Here is a 25,012-nt window from a genome sequence, read left to right as displayed (position 1 = left end):
ACTAAATTAATCGGATGTTAAATAGCGAACAAAGCTGCTCCATGAATTAATTGAGAGCCATAAAGTGAAATATATATTTTTTGTTTGTTTTTTTGCTTTTCGTTTTGTTTTGTTTTTATAATGTATATCAACGTTTTTTCAACGTGTTTTTTGGGTATATGTAGAATAGTTGTTAATATCCCAAACGAAAAAATAATAAAAGACTTATCTTTTCACTTATTTTTACGATACAGTATCGAGGGGATACACTGGAAGGTTAGTGAAAATACCTATTGCCACGCTGAGGTAGACTGCCCCCTGTCTCTAGAATATAAGAATCATCAATACAATTGAGCTTGATTATTTTTGGCTCTAGGATCTGTCTGATTGTAGACCTAATTAAGTTTCAAACTAGGGGAGATAATCTTGTATTAGAATGTACCGGAGCAATTCTTAACTAACTGGTGATCAGTCTAACGCTGAGTGTGTTACAGAGAAATCCCAATCCCTGGGGTGGGATTCTTGAAAGCTAAGCCAGCTATAAGCCTCGTTGTTGTACGTTGTAATTTATCCTTCTTACTCGTTGATAAGTCCGATTTTGATATCTGCTGAAGTACCGAAAGTAAATTAGAAAAAAAAATAAATAAATAAAATAAAAAATGAAAAACTACCACATACATTGTCTGTCTTTTATCGAGTTAATTCACCCATTATATCGACAATGACGTAACGTCATCAATTGCAAATGACACTGCAAAATGGCTGTCACCGTTTGATTTTGTCCTCAAAACATTTCCTATTTAAGCCAGTCAAAATGTACATTTTATTTCAGTTATGCAATAAACGTATCATAATTTGTTTTCATTTCATATGAGATTTTATGAAACTTGTCTTGAAGATTACATTTTTGGTCGCCAAAGATGAAAACACAAAAATAATAAAAATGTAATCTCATTTGAAATGAAAAAAGAATACTCATTAAATTAATAATATGCTATATAAAATGTATATCCTATATAAAATTTACGAAACGAGACAGTGAAATACTTCTGATTTAGTTTAATAATCATACTTGGAACATTATTTATCGACACAACAGATTATTAACCGTACGATATTTTGGGTAAGGAGATCAACTTCACAGTAAAAGGTATATTGATAAGGAACTGTGACACCTGCGACCTTGGTTCGAATCTCAGCTCAAGTGTTTCCCTTCTCTTGTCGGCTGGTCGGGACAACACACAGGTCGGGACGTCTAAGGAGAAAGGAACGAGCACATAATTCTAAAAAAAGATATATTTTTTTTTAATTTGAAAGGCTATGCAATTTTTCAGAAACCACATGATCGGCAATTCATCTGCATTTCATCGACATATACCATGTATCTTCAACAAGTCTATGTGGGGTTTGGTTTTGTATATGAACATCGAACTAAAACCCTAAGCGTACAATACGATTTCAACCTTTATATACTCCTGTTAATGTCGACCAATACTCCGACCACTCCCACATATTTCGTAATCTTATTGGTCACAAACCTTTCTTTGGAGGAATTTTCGGAACGTTGCGGTTGTCCGTCGTGTCTGTGATGTTGTATGGAATCTTGTCAAACCGGAAACACATTCTGAATGCCTCGTATTTCGTCATTCTGAGGGTGATGCTGTTGTGTTGACAATTATGCCACTGGACGGTGCCATTTCGACAGATTGGTTCTACTTCAATAACACCGCTTCTGTAACGTACGAAATGGTACGGAATGGATGTTCGTCAGGCAGTCGGCGAGTGAAACATAATAAACCCGCGATAACAAAATAAAAATCAATGTAACATCTACGTCCATTCACAGACTGTTGTGTAGCCATTTGGTTTTACATTTACTATAGTTTATCCTTTTTATCAACACAATATCAGCTTCCTGTCCTTAAATGGCAATAGCTGTTGATAGAACCTTCTCACTACGCGTGAATACTTTTTTTTACCCAGAGTTGTCGTTCTTTACAATCACTTAAATACTCCTGGGTGAAGTAACAATAAATATATTGCCGTATATTTATAATCCTCCTTAAAAATGGACTAACAACCGCTCCCATCTCTTCAACAAAACGGACGATCCCAGCCTCGTCCCCAACGACAACGACTTGTTCAATCAGGTACATTGTACTCACAAACTAATGAATTTGATCTTTTGGGGATTTTTGATAAAAACTTGATACTGAAACGGTATTAAAATTTGAAGATTCGAAATGGTTATAGCGATTAGACGTTGATAGACTCGACAGAAACTGAAGAAAATCTCTCTAAAACAGCAGATATCAGGGCCTCTTTTCACTTGTTCGGATGGGGCGTTTTTTGGGAAGGAAATTGGTGAATTGGGAAATATTTTTTCCAGGAGTAAACTACAAATTTGGGGAATATGGCTTAAATCTGAAATAATTTCAATTGGGAAAGGGGCCCATTAACGGCCTAAAAGCCCCCTATACACCTACGAAATATATGTATAAATGTCGCACACAATTTATGGATGATCTAATACCTACCCTGAAAGCCAAGTGTCGCATTCCTCGGCATACTCGGTATTATTACAGCGGGCTGCCGATGAGCGGTCCGGATTCTGTAACAGCACCACCAGCACCACTGACGTCACGACTTTACAGACAAAGGATGGCGTTCTCATACTCTGGACTCGTTTGATTCCTGAACCCAACGACGACATCGTCTTGAATTTTCATATACTGAAATATATAGCATATGTAATATGATAAATATATCAGTTTAGATGAATAATAGGCGTGTCCCCACAGGGGCTGCGACACGTGCGCAAACGTTTTCTTTTTTACCTGCACATAGTTTCAGCAGTACTGATATAGATTTATATTAAGATCCGCGCGGCCACTCTAACCTGCCCACATCTCTGTCTCCACTCGTATATCTATACGAAATTAAACATTCAGATTTGTAAAAATCAAATTACATTATATACATACGTACATATTCTCAACAAACATTTTTGAAAGACTATCATTCCATTTATGAAATGATAAACATTTGTCTTTATTTTGATTTTCAATGTGTATTTACAAAAAAAAAAAGAAAAAAAAGACGAAGGACCATTAGTATAGCGTTATGCCAAACCGCTTAAAAAAATAAATAAATACAACGTTTGGGTCCGATCATGCTTGCTTTGATATACAAATTAGCAATTTCGTCTCATTTCTTTTTTTCGAAACGTAAATGGCTATATATACTTAAATTAAATATTTCTATATCTATTTTTGTGCCTACATGTAGGTACGAAAAGGTGACAATAACCAACAGAGAGAAAAGTCACCTGATACAATGTCACACTGTAGGTGGTTTAAAATCAGGTAAAACAAACAAACAAAACTATTGAACGGATAATTACACGTTTAGTTTAAACATATTTTATTGTATCAAATATATACAATAGGATTGGGCACAAGTTTTCCTACTTATATCAAGCCCTTTCCATACAATATTATATAACACATACAAAATATACAAGATGACATTAACAATAAAATAATTATTTAGTGTGGAAGTGTGGATAAGGGAAGGGTAAGGATGGGGTGTAAGAAGGTGCAAGTATGTGAAAAGAATGTGACAATCTCCTTCATTTTATTTCTTTTATGAAATAATTTAGACATTTCCACTAGTAATTGAAACATCTTTTTTTTTTTTTTTTTTTTTTTAAGACTGCGTGAATGATTTTTCTCGACCCAGATGGCACAAGTACACAATCCACTACTCGTAACTTTCACGTGGTATATATTATGAGTGTTTTAGGGACAGATGATGTAACGATTTATCGTAAATCAAGATATTATCCGCTAAACATGATCATGATTTATTATAGAGAAATGGTGACTTTTACCGCACGAATATTGCAGGCTGTGTGAAATATTGACTCGGAAATATACAATGTATATGCCTACATGTATTTGTATTTTAAACGAAGACTTTCTATGTACGAAATGCATATGTTTAATTAAGTTCAAAAAACTGCGTTATGAAATACGCGGACTTACATTGTATAAATATTCCCTTTTGAAACGTTGGTGACAAGTAAATTTCGTTGTCGGAACTTTTCATCGAGGTATCGAATCGAATGCGCCAATGGCTGCACTCGGAACAAAACCCGAATTCCGAATGGTCGTCTAAAAATAGCGTTGGAAATTTTCATTTAAAAACGAAAGCAGGCAACAACTACCTAGCGTACATTTAAAGGTGAGGCACGTAAAGAATATCTTACAACATTCGTTATTGGTTAACATATAGTAATGGTATTCATTTTAACAAATATTCATTGCAAAACAGTACAGCTCGACAGATGACAGTACTAGACCCAAACACACAAATGTGTGTGGTTGTGTATAAGGGTAACTACACGTACATGTACTTTCGTAGCGACAGCAAGATAGATCGATATTCAATAATCTAAAGCAAATGTGTGTTCTTCTTTTCGAAGTCATATAGGTTTCTCTGGCAAGTGTTAATGGTGAATATTGTGAAGAATTAAGATATGTGTTCGATATTAGGTCTCTAGACACTATGTCTACTTTCGATTTGTTAACTCAGTGCTGTTTGATAGTTAGTGCCACGCTGATTACTGGAAAACAAACTCGAATCAAATAGACAGCTTTTAATCTAAAGTCGTTAGGCATACATTAAGTGTCTCAATAACCGACGTACAACATACAAAGGTATCTAACGAAAAATATGAACATGCATATGTGCTGACGATGTTGTATACATGTATGTCAAGTTATGAACAATATGTATCATTGATGACCAAAAATTTCTGTTATTACTAATTCCAAAACAGTTGATAACCTATACCAGATACGTACATGTACCTTTCTTATTGATCTTTGAAAGTAACCACAAGTTTCGATCGAGAGAAATATTTTAATCAAATATGCTTTAAAATAAATAATGGTAAAAAATAAAACAAATAAATAAATAAAACCTTGTCAATTGGGAGTCAAATGATTGAACTCTGCAGTTGAATGTTATATGTTTTCATATTTGGTACTATAATGATCCCCATTGTCAGTATAAATGAACCCCTGTTTGACTGGGTGATACTACACATGTTTTTACATGATTTGTTTAATTAAGATCAACTTGACTCCTTTCTAAGACAGGAACAATAGTTAGTACATGGTCAGCTGCCTCTCTAATGGTAAGTAAAACACTGGGCTTCTGTACATTCATTTATCATAGACCGCCATTCATCAACTAATTTATATTGCAGAAAATGAAGAAATATAAAATGTTTTTTTTTTAACTAACTCGTTTCAGATTATGGGAGATAAACTAGATGATGAACCTAATATACCTTTAAACAAAAAGAAAATTAGTACTTTGGTGAGCGAAGAGACAAAATCGGAAGAAACTTTACCTATCCACCCTGTATCAAACATCCCATGGTTACATAAGGGTTCTAGGTCCCTCCACAGCCATCGTCAACACACTAATAATGACAGGGCAATTTCAGATCGAGGCTCTGTTTCCTCGCATGAACCTCCCAACATCGAAGCCAAAACTGTATCAACTGTCGAATCATTTTCGAACAACAATTCCGACATACCCGTAACTGAAAACAACATTCCATTCCATCCTAATATCACATCTACGGAACATAGTCGGGAGCAAAATATATCACGTGCCAATACCAATTTGTATTCAGCTGTTTCTAGTCATGACAGAGATGTATTCACCCCTGATCAAGGGGGATTTCCAGGACAAGACCAAAGACCAAAAGAGTATTATCAACCTGTGTTGGATGCTAGCCTTCCTGGGACGAATCCCAGTTCTAAGGAAAAGCATAAACATAACGATGTTGAGTTTGGAAAGTCTAATTCAATAGGCCATGCCAAATTACAAGATTCTTCTGACAGCAATGGTACCACGTTATTACAAGACTCTTCTGAAAGCAATGGTACCACGTTATTACAAGACTCTTCTGACAGCAATGGTCCCACGTTATCACAAGACTCTTTTGAAAGCAATGGTACCACGTTATTACAAGACTCTTCTGACAGCAATGGTCCCACGTTATTACAAGACTCTTCTGACAGCAATGGTCCCAAGTTATCCGAAGAGTCGACAAGCTGTGTATCTGACAATCACGTCATGGTGGATGGCAAGTCAACATCTCTAGTAATTACCAAAGTGGACCTTCAGGCTTTACTGCAAAGTGTGAGTTTGGTTTTTATATATCGACAGGTAAATGGATTGTGATGTCTCTGAATACACATGTATTTCAAATTAGTTTAAAAAGTGATAGATGTAAGTGGTGAAAGTATTACAATATACATTTTACCCTCACCGACACTTAAATCCAGTCTAATTTTAGACCTACAAGACACACACTCTCTCTCTCTTTAGTCCCATATCAAACTAGATGGTAAAATATTACATATGCACAAAGTTATAAAGTAAAATGCCTCGGTAGCGTTTTTGCATTATTGGCAATATGTAAAAGACGTGTAAGATTTGGGCCTAGGATGTGAGATGTACATATTTTTGGTTAGAAAACAAACACCAGGTGTAACACTATAAATTTATCCATCAATTACTTTTTTCTTAATTCAAGTTTTCTTTTGTCCTTTCCTCGAAGCGTAAAATGTTTTTAGGTACATCAATAAGCGTTGTCATAATAATGATACTACCAGTTCATACTGGTTTCATGATGTGATTACCGAAAAACGTGAAGTTCATTTCATGATGCCAAGGAACCAGTTTGACTTTAATGAAAATCTTCGGGTAAATGTTGTATGAACTAAATTCTTTCAGTTTCAGGATGTTCTCCAACAAGCCAATGACTTACAAAGAAGAAACGAAACGTTTCTACATAGCATTAGACAGGAAGACAGGTACTTACAGCATGCACTTAAAATAAAGTTTAATTATTTTTGCCACTCAAATGAAGTTTGATGACATATTGTTTTTGCTCCGTTTCTTATTATCATTCTTTCTTCCATTCTCTTCCATCGAAGAGGTTTCCGAAATATTCCTCGAAAACCGGAGGACGGAATTCAACAAAACTTTAAAGGAGTGTTCATGTATGACCGTTATTCAATTGGTCATCCGACCGGTCTGCCGGACTGAAGTCTCTGAGTAATCGAAATTTTTATAATGTCCGATTTAGATGAATATTGTATAGGTGAAGTTTCACAATACAAACACTGTTGCCATATCAACTACTTCATTATTGACCGCGTGGGTCGTTTGGGGGAACATATGTGACGTTACCCTCTACAATTAGTTATTGTCTTAACTTTCTCAGTGAGTACAGACAGCCCTTATAACGTGAACTGTAGCATGATGGTATGGTTGAAACTTGGAAGGTCAAGATTGTGTTGATAGATTTACTAAAATGTTTTAAAAAATCTTTGACACGCCTATTCTTTTTATTAAGCGAATTTTTAGAAGTAAAAAACAGCTGTGGTATCGTTGTGTCCTGAAGCATATTGACGTAATCATTAAAATAACAATCATTCATATTTGTTTCAGAACAAGCTGCGAGGCCCTGCAGCGACGGATAACTGGTGAGATGTGTTTACTAAACAAAAAGATTATCGTGTGTTCTTGAATCATGTCTAGGTTTTGTTATTTACATTCATGTATCAGGAAGATTCCACTATAAGACAAACTTTTATTATTATTTATAAAATTATACAACTGATAAATCTTTTCAAAAGTAGCAATGTGTAGCGATGCAAAAAAAACCCAATAAACAGTTAAATATAGTGATTGTTACAATGTTTCTAATTATATTTAGAATCATAATTATTTAAAGTTGTGATGCATATTGATTTGTATATAATCCCAAATAGCCCGAATTCTCATGGTGTTTTTTGATTAATTTTATTTCGACCAGAAACTAGAGATAATTTTACGAGGTTAGAAAGTCGGATTGAAGATGGCGATAAAGAAATCAAGGTATTGGAAGAAAAGATTGAACCTATAGTTCACAAAATAGACAGTCTGTGCAAGTCGTTTGAAAAGAGAACTTCTGAGCAGAATGTAGAGGCCTTCCGTGGAGAGAAAACCAAAGTTGACAATAATCGTCATCAGAAGATGACGACAAATCACATAGAACCACAAACGAATCGTCAAGAGAATGGAAGCAATGTAGTCGGCACTGAAGGAGACCGACAGCCTGTAAGACGATCACACCGGAAAAAAGATCGTACAGGTTCGAGAAGACAAACCAATTCCATACGTGAAAATGAAAGTTCTCCCTCAAAATTAGACAGAACCACCGACAACAAGCGACCAGACGAAAAGTCAACGTCGAAGACACGTGGATCAGGAACAAAACATCGAGAAGGACACCGCATGAAAGAAGATGCACGCACACAATCACACAACAGGAAACACCAAACGGTCATTTCCTCGTCCGAAACAGTCAACACTGATATGGACAAAATACAACAGAAAAATGACAAGAGATTGGCCCCTGACGATGGTGTTACCAAACACAACGAAGCCAATCAAAGTGTTCATCGACAGCGAAATGTTGATGATGTGAAGGAAGAGACTAGGTCCAATTTAAAGTCAGAATCTAGAGAAAAAAGATCTGAATCTATGCAAGAACTTGAACTTCGGATAAGAGATGAAGACAAGTCAGCAAGACCTAAACAAAGGCGAAGGAAGTTAAAATGTTCAGAACTTGGCTTTAAATATCGAAAGACGAACCCAGGTGTAGACAACCGAATTAAAGTTATTAGCAATGACGTCATTTTACGTGGTGGTCCAACTAGTCGTATAATTGATAACAACATTAAGTCACGTGATCCTAAAAAGTCGTCCACATTCAATACAAGAGGTGCCCAATTCGAACCACACAAGTGAGTATTTCCCTAGTTATTTGACATGTATTCATGTTTTTATACCGCGTTTCAATATGTATTGTACTCCGTTACTCTTCATTAGATAAAATACCAGTAAATCAGAGGTGAACTTGTACGGGATAGACTCTAAAATCGGCTGGTCGATTCGACAAATTTTAAGCTATACACATTCAAAATCGACTGGTCGATTCGAGAACATTTTACGTAATGTACATTTCGCCACGGAGTGAAAAGCAGAATGACCAAACAATTTGGAAACACTCTATTCGTAAATCTATAGTACGCTCACTGACCAATATAATTATGAAGGATTGCGCAAAGGATATAAAAGATATTTTCACCTTTTCAATACAAATAAATAATTGATACACATTATAGATCCAAACTGTCATAGTTTGGCATACGGATTCATTTTAAAGGAACATGAAATATATGTATGTGGATTTCTGCAGTACGTAATTGTGCTATTAAGATAGAAATCCTGATTACAGACATACTGCTTTCGCTTTAATGTGTAGATAATATGCATGTTTTACCATACCATTCAAATAAATTGATGATTTTCTCATGTGTTAATGGTTTCTAATGATTTTTCTTTCAGGCATTTGTTTGGCGCCCAGGGAGATTTAGATTTTCTTTCCCAGCATTCAGGTCTGTCAGCATTGGGAAGTAAGATTTAGGTGTATCATACAAGACACAGATACTTTAAATCACTTAGATTTCGCGAATGCTGTATTTCGCGAACTTACCTCTTCGGACATATTCGCGAATAGATGATTTCGCGTATTAGGCTTCTATATCGCTACCCGATAGCTTGACCGTCATTCAACGGTGTCATTTGTGTAGAATTGATTGCGAAGGATTTAAATTAGCGATTGACCCTTCTCGCAAATTAACGCGAAAATGAATGTCACATGTAATATAAGTGATTTACAGTAAACTATAATTCACAATTTTATGTAAGGTGAACACACTACTGCATGTCTAGGACACGCTTTGAAGAAGTTTGATGCCCTTTGACAAAAAAAAAAAAAATCTTTTTGTATTTTTGTCAGTTTGCTCGTGGTTTTTAGCTTTGTTTAGTATTTTTGTCAGTTTGCTCGAGGTTTTATTTTTGTTTGGATATTTTTCAGTTTGCTCGAGATTTTTTTTAGTTATGATTTGTAATTTTGTCAGATTACCCGTGGTTTGAGTTATGTTTTTTATTTTTGTCAGTTTGGTCGAGGATTTTTTTTTAATATTTTGTTTTTTTTTGTCAGTTTGATCGTTGTTTTCGTTATGTTCAGTATTTTTGTCAGTTTGCTCGTGGTTTGAGGTATGTTTTGTATTTTTGTTAGTTTTCTCGTTGTTTTAGTTATGTTTTGTATTTTTGTCAGTTTGGTCGAGGTTTTGGTTATGTTTGGTATTTCGTTATAGAGACGTGTTTGGTATATTTGCAGTAGATGGCGCTATAAACATGACAGAGACGGACGTCAATGCATCCAATATATCGGTAGACAAAGCAAACGAGGAACGACGAAGAGGTAGGTTTAAAAACATATATCCGGCCATAACATTTCCTTTGAAATGACTCAAAACATTAATTTTAGCCAGCTAGAAAAGATAGTTTGATTTCAAACCTCAATTTATAGTCGCTCAATTTGTTCCCTTAATTTAGCAAAATGAATATAATCGCATTCTCTGTGTATGCGTGCGTGAGTCCGTCCGTATCGTAATACATCTCATGAATCCCTCAATAAAGTTAGTCAATTTTAAACCAAACCTAAAATATGTAGGTGATCACTGGTTTTCGACCATGAGTTAAAAAGTAAAAAAACAACAACCCAAAAACCAGAAAAAAGGGAAAAAAAAGCAAAACAAAAGCAAACAAACATGCTCAAATCATCGAAATCCAAAAACTACAATAAATCCAAAATAGGCAAAGGCATCGAAAGACTACAAGCAATTCCAAAGGTTCCAAAATATCGAACGACTACAAACATTCCAAAAGGCCCAAAGTATCATAAGTACTATAAACAATCCCAAAGGGATCAAAGTATCAAAGTACTGCAAACAATTCCAAAGAGCTAAAGTTATCGTGAGACTAAAAACAAACTGAAATGAGAATTTCTGTGTAACTCGTTGATTCCATGATATACTAACGGTAAATTTTGTACATAGTAAGAACACGCTGAATTGGATTTCATTCCATTGTAATTTTGTATTTGAATTGTTTTAATATTCTTACAAGGATATGATTTATTTTTGATATTTGTGAAGTCATTTTGTGAATCATTAGCGTATGATGCTTTGAAAAGAGTATTGCATTTAAACAATATTTTACTTTCCCAGGTTCAACATTAGCCCCTTATCGCGGGAAAGGCCCTGACACGGTGCTACTGTTGGATACATCAGAAAGCATGCGTGGTCGGCCATTCAACGACATGATTCGAATTGCTAAGCAAATCATAGAAGGTATATATATATATATATATCTATTCAGTAATTACTTTGTGCGTGAGTAAGCATACGCGCTTATGTGATGATAAGCTTTTGTAAAAGATATTTCATCAACCCCTGGGCATATTTAATTCACGTTCAACCAAAAACTTCACACTTGATTGTATTATGGTGGTCCCATCAGTCAAGGTTAAAGGTCGAAGGTCACACTTCAACCTGTTGTAATAGAAAACTCATGGACAGATTTACTTAATATCCACACCATAAAATCACATTTTCATGTGATACGTTCGGTAAAATTCGGTTGCCATCAGTAAAGATTAATGGTAAGAGGTCACACTTAACCACTTTCAAAATGAAAAGCTGATGTGCAAGATATCTCCTGAACCACAGGACAGTTTCTTCATAGATGCTGGGGCAGGATGGGATATATTTTATTTAGTCATTAATCAAAATATTGATAATATTCTGCCTCTGTAACAATACTTACAGGAGTACAATTTTCTGTTTATATGTTTATTAAGGTATCGTAGCACTTCATGTACTGCATGCAATATCCTACCTGGCGATTTAGTTATGAATGAAGCCTTCAATTTCATGGTTGAAAATCACTGCAGCTTTGTCCATTCCACAGGTATACATCATATACATACACGAATTGGTATACAGGAGAACATAGGGATCACTGTATTTGGACATGAGACTACTGTTTTGAGACATTTAACATTGGATTACTTTGACTTGCTTTCTTCATTAGGTAAGTAAATTACAAGTAATATCGCGTCACTGCAATACAGTAAATAAGTGTTTCTTTCACACGTAAGTGTGTTGAAGTGTCCCGATTCATCATTCAGACCGAACGTTTGCTAAATCACGTGTGTATGTTAGAGACGAGGTTTACCATCATAGGTACACGTGTTTTCACGGAGCTAACGGCTTTCATTACAAGTTTCTAGGTTATACCAGAGATTTACACATGTGAATAACATAACTATGATATATATATATATATATATATATGTTATATAAGTCAATGGGTATACAACGATATCGGCGACAATTACAATGAATACTAATTGACTAAGTTTTTACGTGGTATATTATAACAGGAAAGTATGCGTGATTGGTTGGATCTGGAAAATGTATGATACGTTTCGGGTATTATTATGTCACGTGATTATCAGTTTACTTACATGTTAATATACAAAGTTGGTATTAATGTAAAGTTCATCAATCCACGAAAAATAAAAATTTTGAAATATTTTAACGGAAACCCATTTCTTAATTATAACGATTCATTTAAGATGCTACTACATGATGTGTTGTTGAATTACATATTTAGACAAATTTACAAACTTAAATTTAAATGTGTTTACTAAATCACAGATACACTAAGAGCGGGAGGTCCGAGCCCGTTTTCGGCCGGTTTTGTTATGGGCCTGGCGGCATTATTGGGAAACTGTGAGTAATTACTTGTGTTTGAAAATAAGTTACTAGATCACAGTGTTCGATATGTTTTATTTGTTCTTTATTACATTTAGTATCAATCTTTCTTATGGAATGTGTGTTTGTTTGCTTTTTTTTTGTTTTGTTTTTTAAAATACAGTCAAACCTGCCTTAGTGACCTGAACCAAGCAAATTCCTCTCATATATGACCATACATTACTTCTCAAATGTTACTATATATTATGTCCTAGTAACCTGAACCTGAATTAAAACACCGCCTACATATCATATGTTACCTTTTTATTGCCTCCCTTGGAAGGTCATATAGGACAGTTTTGACCGTAGAACCCTCATTAAAACATTCTGATTATTTAACAATATTGAAATTTCGAAAACAAAAGTTAGTGTGCAATTTATTTTTCTCGGAGCCCGCATTTGAAATTTATAATTTCAGTACACTTGGAAATCATTATAAAATGAATATGATTTAATTAATACTTTGACTGTGAGAAAGAGAACGAAATTGATGTGTACATATCTAATATCAATGACCATTTAACACGTAAACACACTGTAAATATTACATCATATGAAAACAAAGAAGCACACTGATTCTTCTTTTCTTTCCATTTTCCAAAGGGGAATCGGCCTGTAAATTAATGATCGGAAACTACGTAGATGTTGCTGGTTTGCGTTGTGTCCGTCTGTCTTTTTGTCCTTTGGACCGTCCTTCAGCTATTTTGACCTGGTTCTGTCTCCTACAATACTTTTCACTTGAACTTGATACATAGGACATGGATTCACCTGTCACTCTGATCTTCGTTTGACCTGTGATAAGCTTGAAAACCAAAAAAGATTGTCCATGGTCTGTCTCTTACAATATTTATCACTGGAACCTCTTACATATACTTATGGTTTAACCTTTGTGAGGCGATGTGTCATGTACCAAAAGTAGGTCAGTGACCTACAAATGTATATTTGACCTTTAACCTACACCTGCTTAGCGCTCAGTATTTTTGGGAATAGAACAACTGGTTAGTTCTATGTCAGTAAAAAGTGACCAGTGGGATGTCCTGCAAGGTGTCTTTGGCAGAATGCTTCAATGAGGTAACACTGTAAAGTCGGCATCAGTTCCGCGCTACAGCAAGGAGTCAAACACAAATATACCAAAGCCCTAAAACCACACACGTACAAAACGAATGCATATCGCACAGATGAGGCCCTCCTTTTTTGACATCAGTTGTAGGGAATTTAATCAACACTGCAATTCTTGTTTTGAGATTAAGGGTATTTTCTTTACATTTTATATAACAGCGTCCGGTATCACAAGTGTGAAAAACGTAGCTCTTGCGTCAAGAGTTATTCTAATAAGCGATGGAAACGCTACACTTGACTCTTCATCCACGGAGGAGCTTTCGTCCGAGAATGACTTCGTTACCTCTCATGTATGTTACACATCACACTTTTAAATAAGATATAATTCAATAAATTTATAATGCATAAACGAAATAATAGATAAGGTACAATTAAATTAAATTTGGTCCCTTATGGTTGTTTGGCATTTGTTTATAAATTTTGCAGAATTAGAAGCAAAATGTCGGTACATTACTGTTTTGGTGTCATGGTTAATTTAATGTTTGCTGCATTATATATCATATGATCAATGTTATAGATACGCCTTCTGCTGTTGCCTGTCCTTAAGGACTACGAAAAAAGAGGAAACCGAGTGTTCTGTGTACCAGTTGGTGACGCTAATACGGTAACAGAAGTTATATAAAGACTTCAATAAGGTGTCGGTTTCATCAGTGTTCTTTGAATTAATCAATTTCCTCAACTTTCAATTTCCCATAGTGACTTCCAATAATGACTTTAAAAATGTCCGTAAGTTGCAAAGAAACGTTTATAAGACCGGGGTCAGGCTATATCATGGTGTGACAACTGGAAATGATTGATAGAAAATGTTTAATCAATTAGTTAGCGAGTTTTAAATTGAATTATCAGAAAAAAACGCTACGACGTTTATCATATATACACACTAACCATGGTGGTAAGTAAGTGTGACTACACTAATATAAACAATTGATGCTATTAAAGGTATATTTCGAGGACATTTGCAGAGTGACAAAGGGGAGAATTTACCAATCTTGTGATGTCCAAAGACTTGTAAAGATGACTCAGGCTGAGGTAAGTATCCTATTGTATGGCAATAACTTATACACTCGGATTAAGCTTGCGACTTTTAACAAACACACTGGTAATAATTATTGCTGTGTTTTTGCCAAATAAAAATCATACAAGTATATATTGACGACAAAAACATTTATCTAATTAAATGCCAGTAATCAGTATGTACCAAATTATTACTGGTAGGTACATCATTATTGTAATTAAGTTTTTATGATGTATAAGCACAAAAACGATTGGAGATACTCAATAGAAATACGCCACGGCGTAAAATTTTATTATCACTTTATTTGGTATTATCATTATGACTTTTTATCAAATAGATACTCATGACTAAAGTCCTTTGGTTCCGATATAACGATGATGTGATATTTTAGATGAGTATTACCATAGCTTAATTATTAAGCCGCAATCAGTTGCCTCTATCAACTGAATTAAAATTGTTAGTGTTGGAGATGTTACAGTGCGACTTTTCCCTTCCAAGTCATTGTAAAGATGTATGTAGTAAAGTACGGTCTTTCTTTCTCAATGTATTAATGTGAATCTGTAGACACCTCATTAGGTATAGTGTTCTTTAGATTACTGCTATTGAGATGTACGATGGACTGAAAGGAAACAACCGGGAGCAGATGCTAGATATTCTGACGGCTGGTTCAATGCGTTATCCCAGCGTGCAACATGATGCGGTAAATATCATGGTTGTTTAACTCTGCCACAGTCTGATACTAGGATACGTTTATTTTACGAATATCATTCCAGTTACTGAATTGAAAGCAGCAAAAATCTCTATGCTTTTTTTCATGCATTTGTGACGTTATACTAGGTTGACATTCATTTGAAGTTCAGCTTTATAAATCTAGATACCCATTAGTGTTGATGTTGTGCAGCAATAGTTTAACTATGAACAGTTTGGTCCAAATGTTTGGTATAAAATAAGCTGTATTATTTTTTGTGTGATTTCGTAATTAACTGATACCACTATGAACTGTTGGGTCCAACTGCTTGACGTACGGCTTCATAAATATCAATATATAAAACAGGAATTCCTTTTCTAAAGAACCGATCTATATTTTTCAGGAAGACATCGTTGATTACATAGAATACTTGAAAAGTAGGGAAACATCTGTATCAGGAATAGAACTTCCTATGCATATAGAACAAGACCCAAACATGCCCCCGATCGGGACCCGCGTGCGGCGGGGGCCATCATGGAAGTGGAGTAACCAGGATACGGAGGGGCCTGGGACCGTCATTGGGCATGAGAAACACGGTACACATTTCAGTTGAATTGAATGTCTTCTAAATAGATGGCGTATGGTGATATACTGTTAAATGAATTATAAGGGCCTTGTATGATAGCCATTGCAATCAAATACATTTATTCTAAATTGAGGTACACATACATGTATCATTATAATAATTAAAAGTAGTTTTATAGAAGAAAACTAGGTATTGTCATAGATTTCAAGATGTATCACTAACGAAGCCCAGTTGATGAATATGTCTCTTTTTGCCATGGTAGCAGATATTAAAACACTATAATTTGCCTTTATGGTGTATATTTTACCCCTATGCTATAGAATTGTCATTATTTTCAGTGTCTGGGCTGACAAGCAGATAGTTTTAATCAAAACAGGCTAATATCACTTTCATTACCTTTCTTAAGTGTGTGATACAGAATGTAAAAAGATCGTATGTTGTATGATTATTTTAATATATCGTCCTCTATCAGACCTGATCGGATCTAAGGATCTTGGTTTATATATGTACTTACTTAATCATAAGAGGGATATGCAGTAATACTAATGTAAACGGGACTGTAGATATTTTCTTGCTCATTCGTTACCTACTATTTAAATGCTGAGGCATATACTATTTTATCTGTCTCACTATTGACTAAAAGTAACACCAATACTCTCCTAGTAATATCATCTATGTTATACTACAAACCACAAAGGTATGATTTGGATCGAGTGGGACAACGGCTTCAAGAACCGGTATCACTACCAACACGACACTTATGACGTGAAAGTGGTTGATGAACCGCGACAAGTTTTAGGAGACCAACTGATAGCTACAGGATATCTCGTCAAACGAGGTAGGTTCCACAACTCCAGCTTTGTGTAGATTTTATCTCTAAAAACTGGCTTTTTGTTGTTTATAATTTTCTATATATCACTTACATGTACCTGTATTATAGTTGAGGACTATTCTCATTTTTTCTCAGTTATGGTTATATATGGCTAAAATAATACTAAATTAATTACACGTGCATATGTTGTTTTTTGAGGGGTTCTCTCTTAAGCAATTAGTTATTATGTTTTGCACGTACCTGCAAACGTATATAGATTTTCGTGAAATGATTATGTATTGTATACATAGGCTTTGACTGGGCTTATGGTAACCAGGATGGTGGACAAGGAAATATTGGCGTTGTGTTCCTGGTCAAAGAAAATGGCATGGTTGGGGTAGGTCATATAATTTAAATAGAAAATAACCTACACACATTGCTATTTCCGTTAACAGTGGATATCAGCAATGTTTTCGTCTTTGCCTAATATGTTCAGAATAGAGTAGGTTCTTTGATTTGAATAAAACGTTAATATGGCCTGAAGTAGATTATTGTTCAAGTCCTTATTATTGGTGTACTCTTAATTTTAGCGCAGGTCATAATGTGAGCATATCGAAATGACGAATTTACGCACCAAAGGTACCATCTATAGAATTAGACAGAAACTGATTTTTGCGCAATCCGAATTTAGCCGACTTATTTTGGCACGAAAAGCGCGAAGATAAAATTACGGCTAATAAAGGCTCTGCCCTGCAGATAGAGCGTAAGAATTGTACCTGATGCCCCCATTACATGATCGTAAGAGGCGACATGATTTCGAATGTTATCTCTTCTTTCTAGCAACTTATTCAACCCGATGTCTCCCTTGACAATGCCTCACTTTTGGTCTTTCGTCTAGCATTCGCCTCTATGAGAAAAGCGTTGTGTTCTGTCACCTGGCCGAGGCAAACCAGAGTTTTTACTCCTGCTTAACTCTCATGTTTTTTGGAAGTGGGACGACTGATTCACCCTTTGTCAATATAATGTGATCGAGTGGGATTTCCTGTTATGTGTCTTCGGCAGTATGCTTCAGTGAGGCAGCACTATAATTTCTACATCAGTTAAGCGATATCACAAGGAGACAATCATGAACATTACGCAACTTATCAAAACACACAAACATTCACCACACGCATGAGTCTCGCACACAGGGAATACAAAAACAGAACCACGAATTAAGATACGTTTACAGTACATCAAAATGAGCTATAAAATCATATTAACTCTATGATAATTAAAATGGCATAAATCCGAGTCTTTTGATCGGATAACGGTAGTCTCTTTTTTATTTCCAGGTTCGTTGGTCAAATGGAAACACAGGTATATACAAATATGGCGCGGAAGGACAATTCGACATCGATATATGGTATGTCACTTTATAAATTTAAAAGTAAGCGTTTCTGTTTTCCTCATTCGAGTGATTAAGTAGTATACATATTGTGCACCAACGTTTGTAAAAACATGTGTCTAGCTCCAAAGTACGCACACAAACATGCTCAGCACCACAGCTAACAGATCTCTGTTCTTCCTTTTAATTGTAGTGATCCTAATACGACTCCCCGTCCTCGTGTTCAGATTGGCCGGGAAACTTTCTCGAATGTTCAAAACGCTGGGAATGAGTCGTTAAATGAAAACCTGTCAAGCCGTATTCAGATGACCAATCTTCCACAAAAAAATACCAATGCGGATTCAAACAACTCTAGGACAATTGAATCGTATTTGCCATCTGTTGAGGAAATGAACAGGAAAAACACGTCGTCTTTGCCACAGGCATCACAAACAACGTCACACTCTGAAGAACGGGACATTGCTGGATCGTCAGGTGATTTTCCTTGGACAAAATTATTTTACAATATTACATGTTATTAGATACACTTACTTCAAGATTGCTTTAGAGTTTTAGTAAGTTATTATTAGATGGTTAGCTATTCAAATATTTCATTTTCCTACTGAGGCCGGCCGACAGGCAGCAATATTGGATATTTATATCTTTAGCTTTAGCGCTTCTTGTTCAACATTACTGAAGGGGCGTGTTGCCAATGATGCTAGTAATGTAAGATTTTTCTTTCGCCAATGTCAATGTTAAATTTTGGGATTGAAAAGAAAAAAAGGTATTTTTACCAGTAAAACATGTTAGAACAGAAGACACAAGAAATGTACGGAAAAAACTTTGAACATTGAACAAATGAAACGAAACAGACGCTGTATATTATATGAAATATCATTCGTCCGAATTTTGTCAAAACTGTCTTCTGGATGATAAAGGTATTATGTCTGGATTTAGGCGATGGTGATGTGAAATCGCCTGTAATGTCGGACAGCCCTGGTACTGACTACCGAGTGAAGTGGCAGTACTCCGATAGTGATGGTCATTATCATGACTACCCTGGTAACGTCAACGGCAAGATAGAGGCCACATATATGAAACGTCCAGGTGGAACTGTCATCATCAACGTGGACGGTGTAGGGTAAGGATTGCGGTATATCCTCTTTAGTTTGATTTATGTTGCTTTGAGTTTCAATCTTTAATATCATTTACACAGTTGTGAAGAGAAATTTATAAAACTTGTTTCATAATGTTGTTAAATAAGTAAAGGTATTATTTTTTTTATTCCGTAACCATGAGACTGTAATGAAATTTGTTCTAATGTTCTCTGTAAAAGTGTATTAAAATATCTAAACGAGTAAAAACATACCATTTTGCTTCCTCCATAGGATACATGTGAGCCTTATATATAATAATCAAATATGCCTTTTGCAGGTATCGGATTCTTTTCTCAAAGATGCAACAGGTTGAAATAAATACAAAAGCAATAGTATTAGTACGACGTACAGGTAGGAATTTATTGAATGTTTTACTTAATAATAAAATACAGTATGTTATTGAACAACAGAGTTAATCATTGGCATACATTCTTTGAGAGCCTTGACATTAAATATGTGTTCATCTTTACATACATTCTTTAACCTTGACATTAATTCTTTCATAACCTTGACATGCATTCTTAAAACCTTTACATACTTTCTTTGATAACTTTGCCATACTTTCTTTAATAACCTTTACACACATTCTTTAATAACCTTGACATGCATTCTTTAATAACCTTGACATAATTCTTTGTTAACCTTGACATATATTTTTCAATACCTTTGACATGCATTCCTTAATAACCTTGACATAATTCTTTGATAACCTCGACATATATTCTTTAATACCATTGACACACCTTGTTTGATAACCTTGACATATATTTTTAATAACCTTCACATACGTCATTGTCAACCTTTACATACATTCTTTAATAACCTTGACATGCATTCCTTGATAACCTTGACATAATTCTTTGATAACCTTGACATATATTCTTCAATACCATTGACACACATTGTTTGATAACCTTGACATATATTTTTAATAACCTTGACATACGTCATTGTTAACCTTAACATACGTTCTTTAATAGTCTTCACATACATTCCTTGCTAATCTCGATAGATGTTGTTTAATAAAATTGGCATACATTGTTTAATAACATTGACATACCTAATTTGATAACTTTGACATACATTCTTTGATAGCATTGACATACATTCTTTAAAAACCTTGACATACGTTCTTCAATAACCTTGACATACGTTCTTTAATAACCTTGAAATACGTTTTTTGAAAACCTTGAAATATACGAAGTCTCAAGTGACCTATACTAATCGCTTTTTGTCCGTTGTCATACATTGTCCGCCCGTCATTATTAACATTTAAGACTTCTCAGAAGTTTCTGAACTAATTTCAATGGAATTTTCTAGAAACTTGCCAAGTTCAATGAAAAATAAATTGTATGTTTCCCAGTCCGCAGGGTTGGGGTAAAATGAGTCAAACTGACTGAAATATTTACGAGCTCCAGTGACCGTTAATGCCCATGGACCTCTTGTTTAAATTTGCCTTGACACATGTTCTTTAATAACCTAGACACACAATCTTTACTAATATTGACATAAATTCTTAATTAATCTTGATACACATTCTTAATTAACCTTGACACACGTTCTTTGATGACTTTGATATGTTCTTAAATGACCTTGATACATATGCTTAAATAACCTTGACATCAGTTCTTTGATAATCTGGACATGGTCTTTAATTACTTGATATACATTCTTTGATAAACTTGACATACAGTCTTAATAACCTTGACACACGATATTTAATGACCTTGATGCACGTTTTTATGACCATGGCACACGTTATTTAATAATCTTGGCATACGTTCTTCTAAAATGACCTTGAAACACGTTCATTAATAACCTTAACATGTGTTTATTGTACGTTTTCGGCTTGATTATGAAAATAACGGCTACGCCTTAAGTGAGAATATACGTTTTGTAAAAACATCTTTTTGACTTATGACAAGACACACTAGCACACCATTGTCTCTACATCTGAAGTGGTGTGTTCTTTACTAAATTTTGCAAACCTATTCATCTAAAATTTTGCTGAACTATAAAATTTTGTTATTGTCTTTCAGTGCTAGCGTGATGGAATTGTAGACTACCACAGGCCGAACACAATGGAGGTTTTCCGGAATATTTTTACGGTTATATTACAGAATTTGTTAGTCTCTCTAGTATAGAGAGTTTTAAGGAGACAATTTAACATTAGGAATACAACGCATGTCTTTCATCAATGTCTCTAATGTTTTGATACATACCACGTTAAATTACTGAATCACATACTCTAGCTTTAATACGATGAGGTGTTAACGTTTTTGTTGATGGACTTGTTCCTTTTAGAAATCAAGGTTTCCTGATAACTGATCACCAATAAGGAAATGTTTTGGTGCTATTTTGCTGAAGTGTACTTGTTTGACGATTGTTTGTACCTCATCCAGACTTTAGACACGTTTTTTTTTTTTTTGTTGGTATGAATCACCGAAACGGACTGAATCGGACCGATAAGGAACCAAAACGGACCGAATCGGATCGATACGGAACCGAAACGGACTAAACCGGACTAAATCGGACTGAAACGGAACTGAAACGGACCAATTAAATAAGAAGACATGATATGTATAGATCAATAAGTGATTAATTATGAATATAAGTGGTGAGACATGTATAAATTTATATATGTACTCTAACAAATTTAACAAATCAATAAATAAAAGAATCAAAGTGTACGTTGTGTATAGATTGGTAAGTTATTATTACATTAGTAGGTGATGAGACATGTACAAGTATAGCGTTACGTATGTTCCCCCAATCTTTTTAATTTTTAAACTAACACGAAAATATATTATGTAGTAGTCATGTCAACATCAAAGAGGATATATATACAGAATCCACCAATTAATTATGTCTTCAAATATATGACTACTGGGAAAGTACATTTTCAATGTGTATTCGAAAGAAATGGAATAGAAGAAAATGATGACGTGTTACATATGAGTAAAACATACACAATAGATAAGTCTACAAATACGCACATGGAAATACAGGACATGGAAAAAGTATTGAGACACATCTTTTTTTACTATATATTGAAAGCATGTTAAAAAATTTGCATCGGGTTGTTATGATTTCTTTTAACCCTTTTCATATATATACTCATATAGCAAACGAGTATCTATTGCAAACACTGAATTGAGTTATATGACTGAAGAGAAACAGTTTTCTGTAAAACAAAATTTATCTAAAAACAAATAATTACAATTAACAAATCAGAGGAAGAGATAACAGGCCTTGGTTTCATATATTGTTTAATGATAAGGGTGAGGAGGAAAATGGTAACAAACTTCGAACATATCGTCAGTTCAAGGAAGAATGGAAGAAATCCAGGCTAGCTCATATGTTAGAGATGTTAAGGGTTCAACAGGGATTACTGTCAAACTTCCGATGTGGATCCATGTCATTTGTAAAAGAAAAAGGAAGGTATGCCATTAATGCCAAGCTTATCGTACCTGTTAACGAAAGAATATGCAAACTATGTGATAACAAATTGAAAGTGAATAACATTTTCAATAGGTTGTGCTTTGTGCAGACTTAAGAAGTGATCTCCTGTAGTTTTAATATGATAAGCATCAACATTTCTTTAGCTCAGCAGTTATGAACAATGATGAATTTAAGCGATGTACAAACAAAAGAAAAAGTCATGTTAATTATTGTTTTATTTTAACATTGGGAATTTATTACGTTTTATGTATTTTTGCAGATATGTGTGTATATGAGGTTTAGGGTGTGTGTATAAATGCAATCTATGTATATATGTAAGTACGTGCATGTGCGGATGTTGAGACCAGATGAATGAACATATGTACAATGATATGTGTATGTTTTATTGTGTGCGTGTCTCATATGTTGTAATTACAGGGCGCAAAAATTTTATATTGTGTTCCATAATGTAATTTATGTTTTATGATGTGTCCGTATACAAGAAAGGCGAACGTCGTCATATATAGAAATTGCTAACCACATGACCAAGGGTTGTTTCCATGCTTGGTTTATCGAGGGATTTATCGAAATTGGATATCGAATTGATGAAATAAGGGATGTAATAAATGACGTATTGTAGTTCCCTGTGAATTTTGATTTGATGTTCGTTGTGTTTAATACTTCTAAATATATTGCTTCGGTTGTCGGTTGGAGCGGAAGACATTTAACCTTCTGTAACACCTAGTACCATACTCTGTAAATTTTCAATGGTGTCCATGTTATGTTTTATTTTTTTTTAACCCACGTTTCATTGATTTTCAGTTAGAATGGTATGTACAATGCATGCGGTAACAATAATGGACTTATAGATATAATGTTTTACTGACCTATTCTTGACAAATGACGTTCATGGAAGTAATAGAGATGTTGCTGGTTGAGTGTCTGAGGCTTATGCTTTACATATACAAACGTATTTTTAAGTATTACAAGTGAAAGTATGCAGGATAGTGTGTATTTTAGTTTGTACATCTGCCAATGCAAGCGAGTATTTAATATCGCAGCTTAGCTTGATTTCATAATTTATAATTTATATTTTTGAGTTCTATATACCGCTATATCGCAGTAACATAGCCGTCTCAAAGCGGCACACAAGTTATTGTTCGTGGTTATTGGGCCTTTAGCAACCAGACAATGTCTTTCTTCAAACCCAGGCGAGCGTACAGCCGGAGCTGCCATTTCGGCACTAACAGCTTAGATGCGACATTTTATGCACTCCCTCAACACGTGCTCATTTACAGCTGAATCGATTGGAGAGAAGTATCTTGTTCAAGGACACAACACATCGCTCTTGTAGGGCTTCGTACAAGCGACCCTTCAGTCACGTAGCCACTTACCCTACCACTAGACCACTGTGCCTCAAATGTGTGGAATATTGTGTGAAAAAAAAGACTTGATTATGTGTCGGCATTAAATAACTCAATTTGTTAAAACAAAGGAAACTTAACAATAGTGTACTCTACCTTTCATTGATGGTTCGTTTAGGTAGATGTTTGAAGATGTTATTCCATATTTTTGTTCAACTCTGATTCAATAGTGCATGCATGTAATTATTAACTAAATGTTATGTTACTAGGTAGTCAACATCTACTTAAACGACCTAATTAAATTTTTGAGTACAGATGTTTTGTTTTATTTTTTTATGTGCGTTACATCACCAGAATAATCAAAATTATTAAAAAGTTAACAATTTGAAAAGAATTTAATGATGCATACAAGCTTCGTTATTTCTTACTCTGATTACTCGAAGACTTATCTCGCAGTAAAAATAAATAAGACAGTAAGAATTATATCTAGGATATACGAGGGGTAATTGATATGTTGTGAACCCTTATTTTGAAGGATTTGAATTTGCGGGACATATTGTATATTTTTTCAGCATAATCCCCGTCAGTATAAGGGCCTCAATACCACTTTTTTTTTTTAGAACTCCTTGTCTTGGCTGTTCAGAAAGTCATCCACTGCATGTATGATAATAGCAGAACTCGGA

The 25,012-nt window shown here is 34.7% G+C and overlaps 2 protein-coding genes across 2 annotated transcripts; one reads left to right on the top strand and one right to left on the bottom strand.

Annotated features, from left to right (window-relative positions):
• Nucleotides 1–1,023: 1,023 nt before the first annotated feature.
• LOC117334909 lies at nt 1,024–2,721 on the bottom strand. The gene is made up of 3 exons (XM_033894752.1): nt 2,517–2,721; nt 1,518–1,711; nt 1,024–1,234 (listed from the first exon to the last, which is right to left on the bottom strand). The coding sequence occupies exons 1-3, from the start codon at nt 2,690–2,692 to the stop codon at nt 1,083–1,085; spliced, it is 522 nt and encodes a 173-aa protein (XP_033750643.1). The 5' UTR covers nt 2,693–2,721; the 3' UTR covers nt 1,024–1,082.
• Nucleotides 2,722–4,178: 1,457 nt separating this feature from the next.
• Nucleotides 4,179–24,646, top strand: LOC117334579. Its single transcript, XM_033894273.1, has 22 exons — nt 4,179–4,224; nt 5,302–6,201; nt 6,799–6,878; nt 7,519–7,553; nt 7,886–8,858; nt 9,463–9,530; nt 10,301–10,384; nt 11,193–11,315; nt 11,935–12,057; nt 12,687–12,761; nt 14,061–14,191; nt 14,419–14,505; nt 14,841–14,930; nt 15,509–15,616; nt 16,008–16,200; nt 16,888–17,028; nt 17,313–17,398; nt 18,336–18,406; nt 18,582–18,862; nt 19,325–19,508; nt 19,802–19,875; nt 21,564–24,646. Exons 2-22 carry the CDS (start codon nt 5,305–5,307, stop codon nt 21,572–21,574), a joined length of 3,915 nt encoding a protein of 1,304 aa, XP_033750164.1. The 5' UTR covers nt 4,179–4,224; nt 5,302–5,304; the 3' UTR covers nt 21,575–24,646.
• The last annotated feature ends 366 nt before the right edge of the window (nt 24,647–25,012 follow it).

This window comes from Pecten maximus, chromosome 9 (assembly GCF_902652985.1).
Source record: "Pecten maximus chromosome 9, xPecMax1.1, whole genome shotgun sequence".
Lineage (NCBI taxonomy): Eukaryota > Metazoa > Mollusca > Bivalvia > Pectinida > Pectinidae > Pecten > Pecten maximus.
This window is presented reverse-complemented; position numbering and strand designations above follow the sequence as displayed.

Coding starts and splice junctions, on each gene's coding strand:
- LOC117334909 (XM_033894752.1), bottom strand. CDS start 2,692: ATGTCGTCGTTGGGTTCAGGAATCAAACGAGTCCAGAGTATGAGAACG. Junction 1,712..2,516: donor TGCGACACTTGGCTTTCAGG/GTAGGTATTAGA, acceptor CGTACGTTACAG/AAGCGGTGTTATTGAAGTAG. Junction 1,235..1,517: donor GAAAATTCCTCCAAAGAAAG/GTTTGTGACCAA, acceptor CTTTCTCCTTAG/ACGTCCCGACCTGTGTGTTG.
- LOC117334579 (XM_033894273.1), top strand. CDS start 5,305: ATGGGAGATAAACTAGATGATGAACCTAATATACCTTTAAACAAAAAG. Junction 12,058..12,686: donor TGACTTGCTTTCTTCATTAG/GTAAGTAAATTA, acceptor ACTAAATCACAG/ATACACTAAGAGCGGGAGGT. Junction 17,029..17,312: donor AGGATATCTCGTCAAACGAG/GTAGGTTCCACA, acceptor TTGTATACATAG/GCTTTGACTGGGCTTATGGT.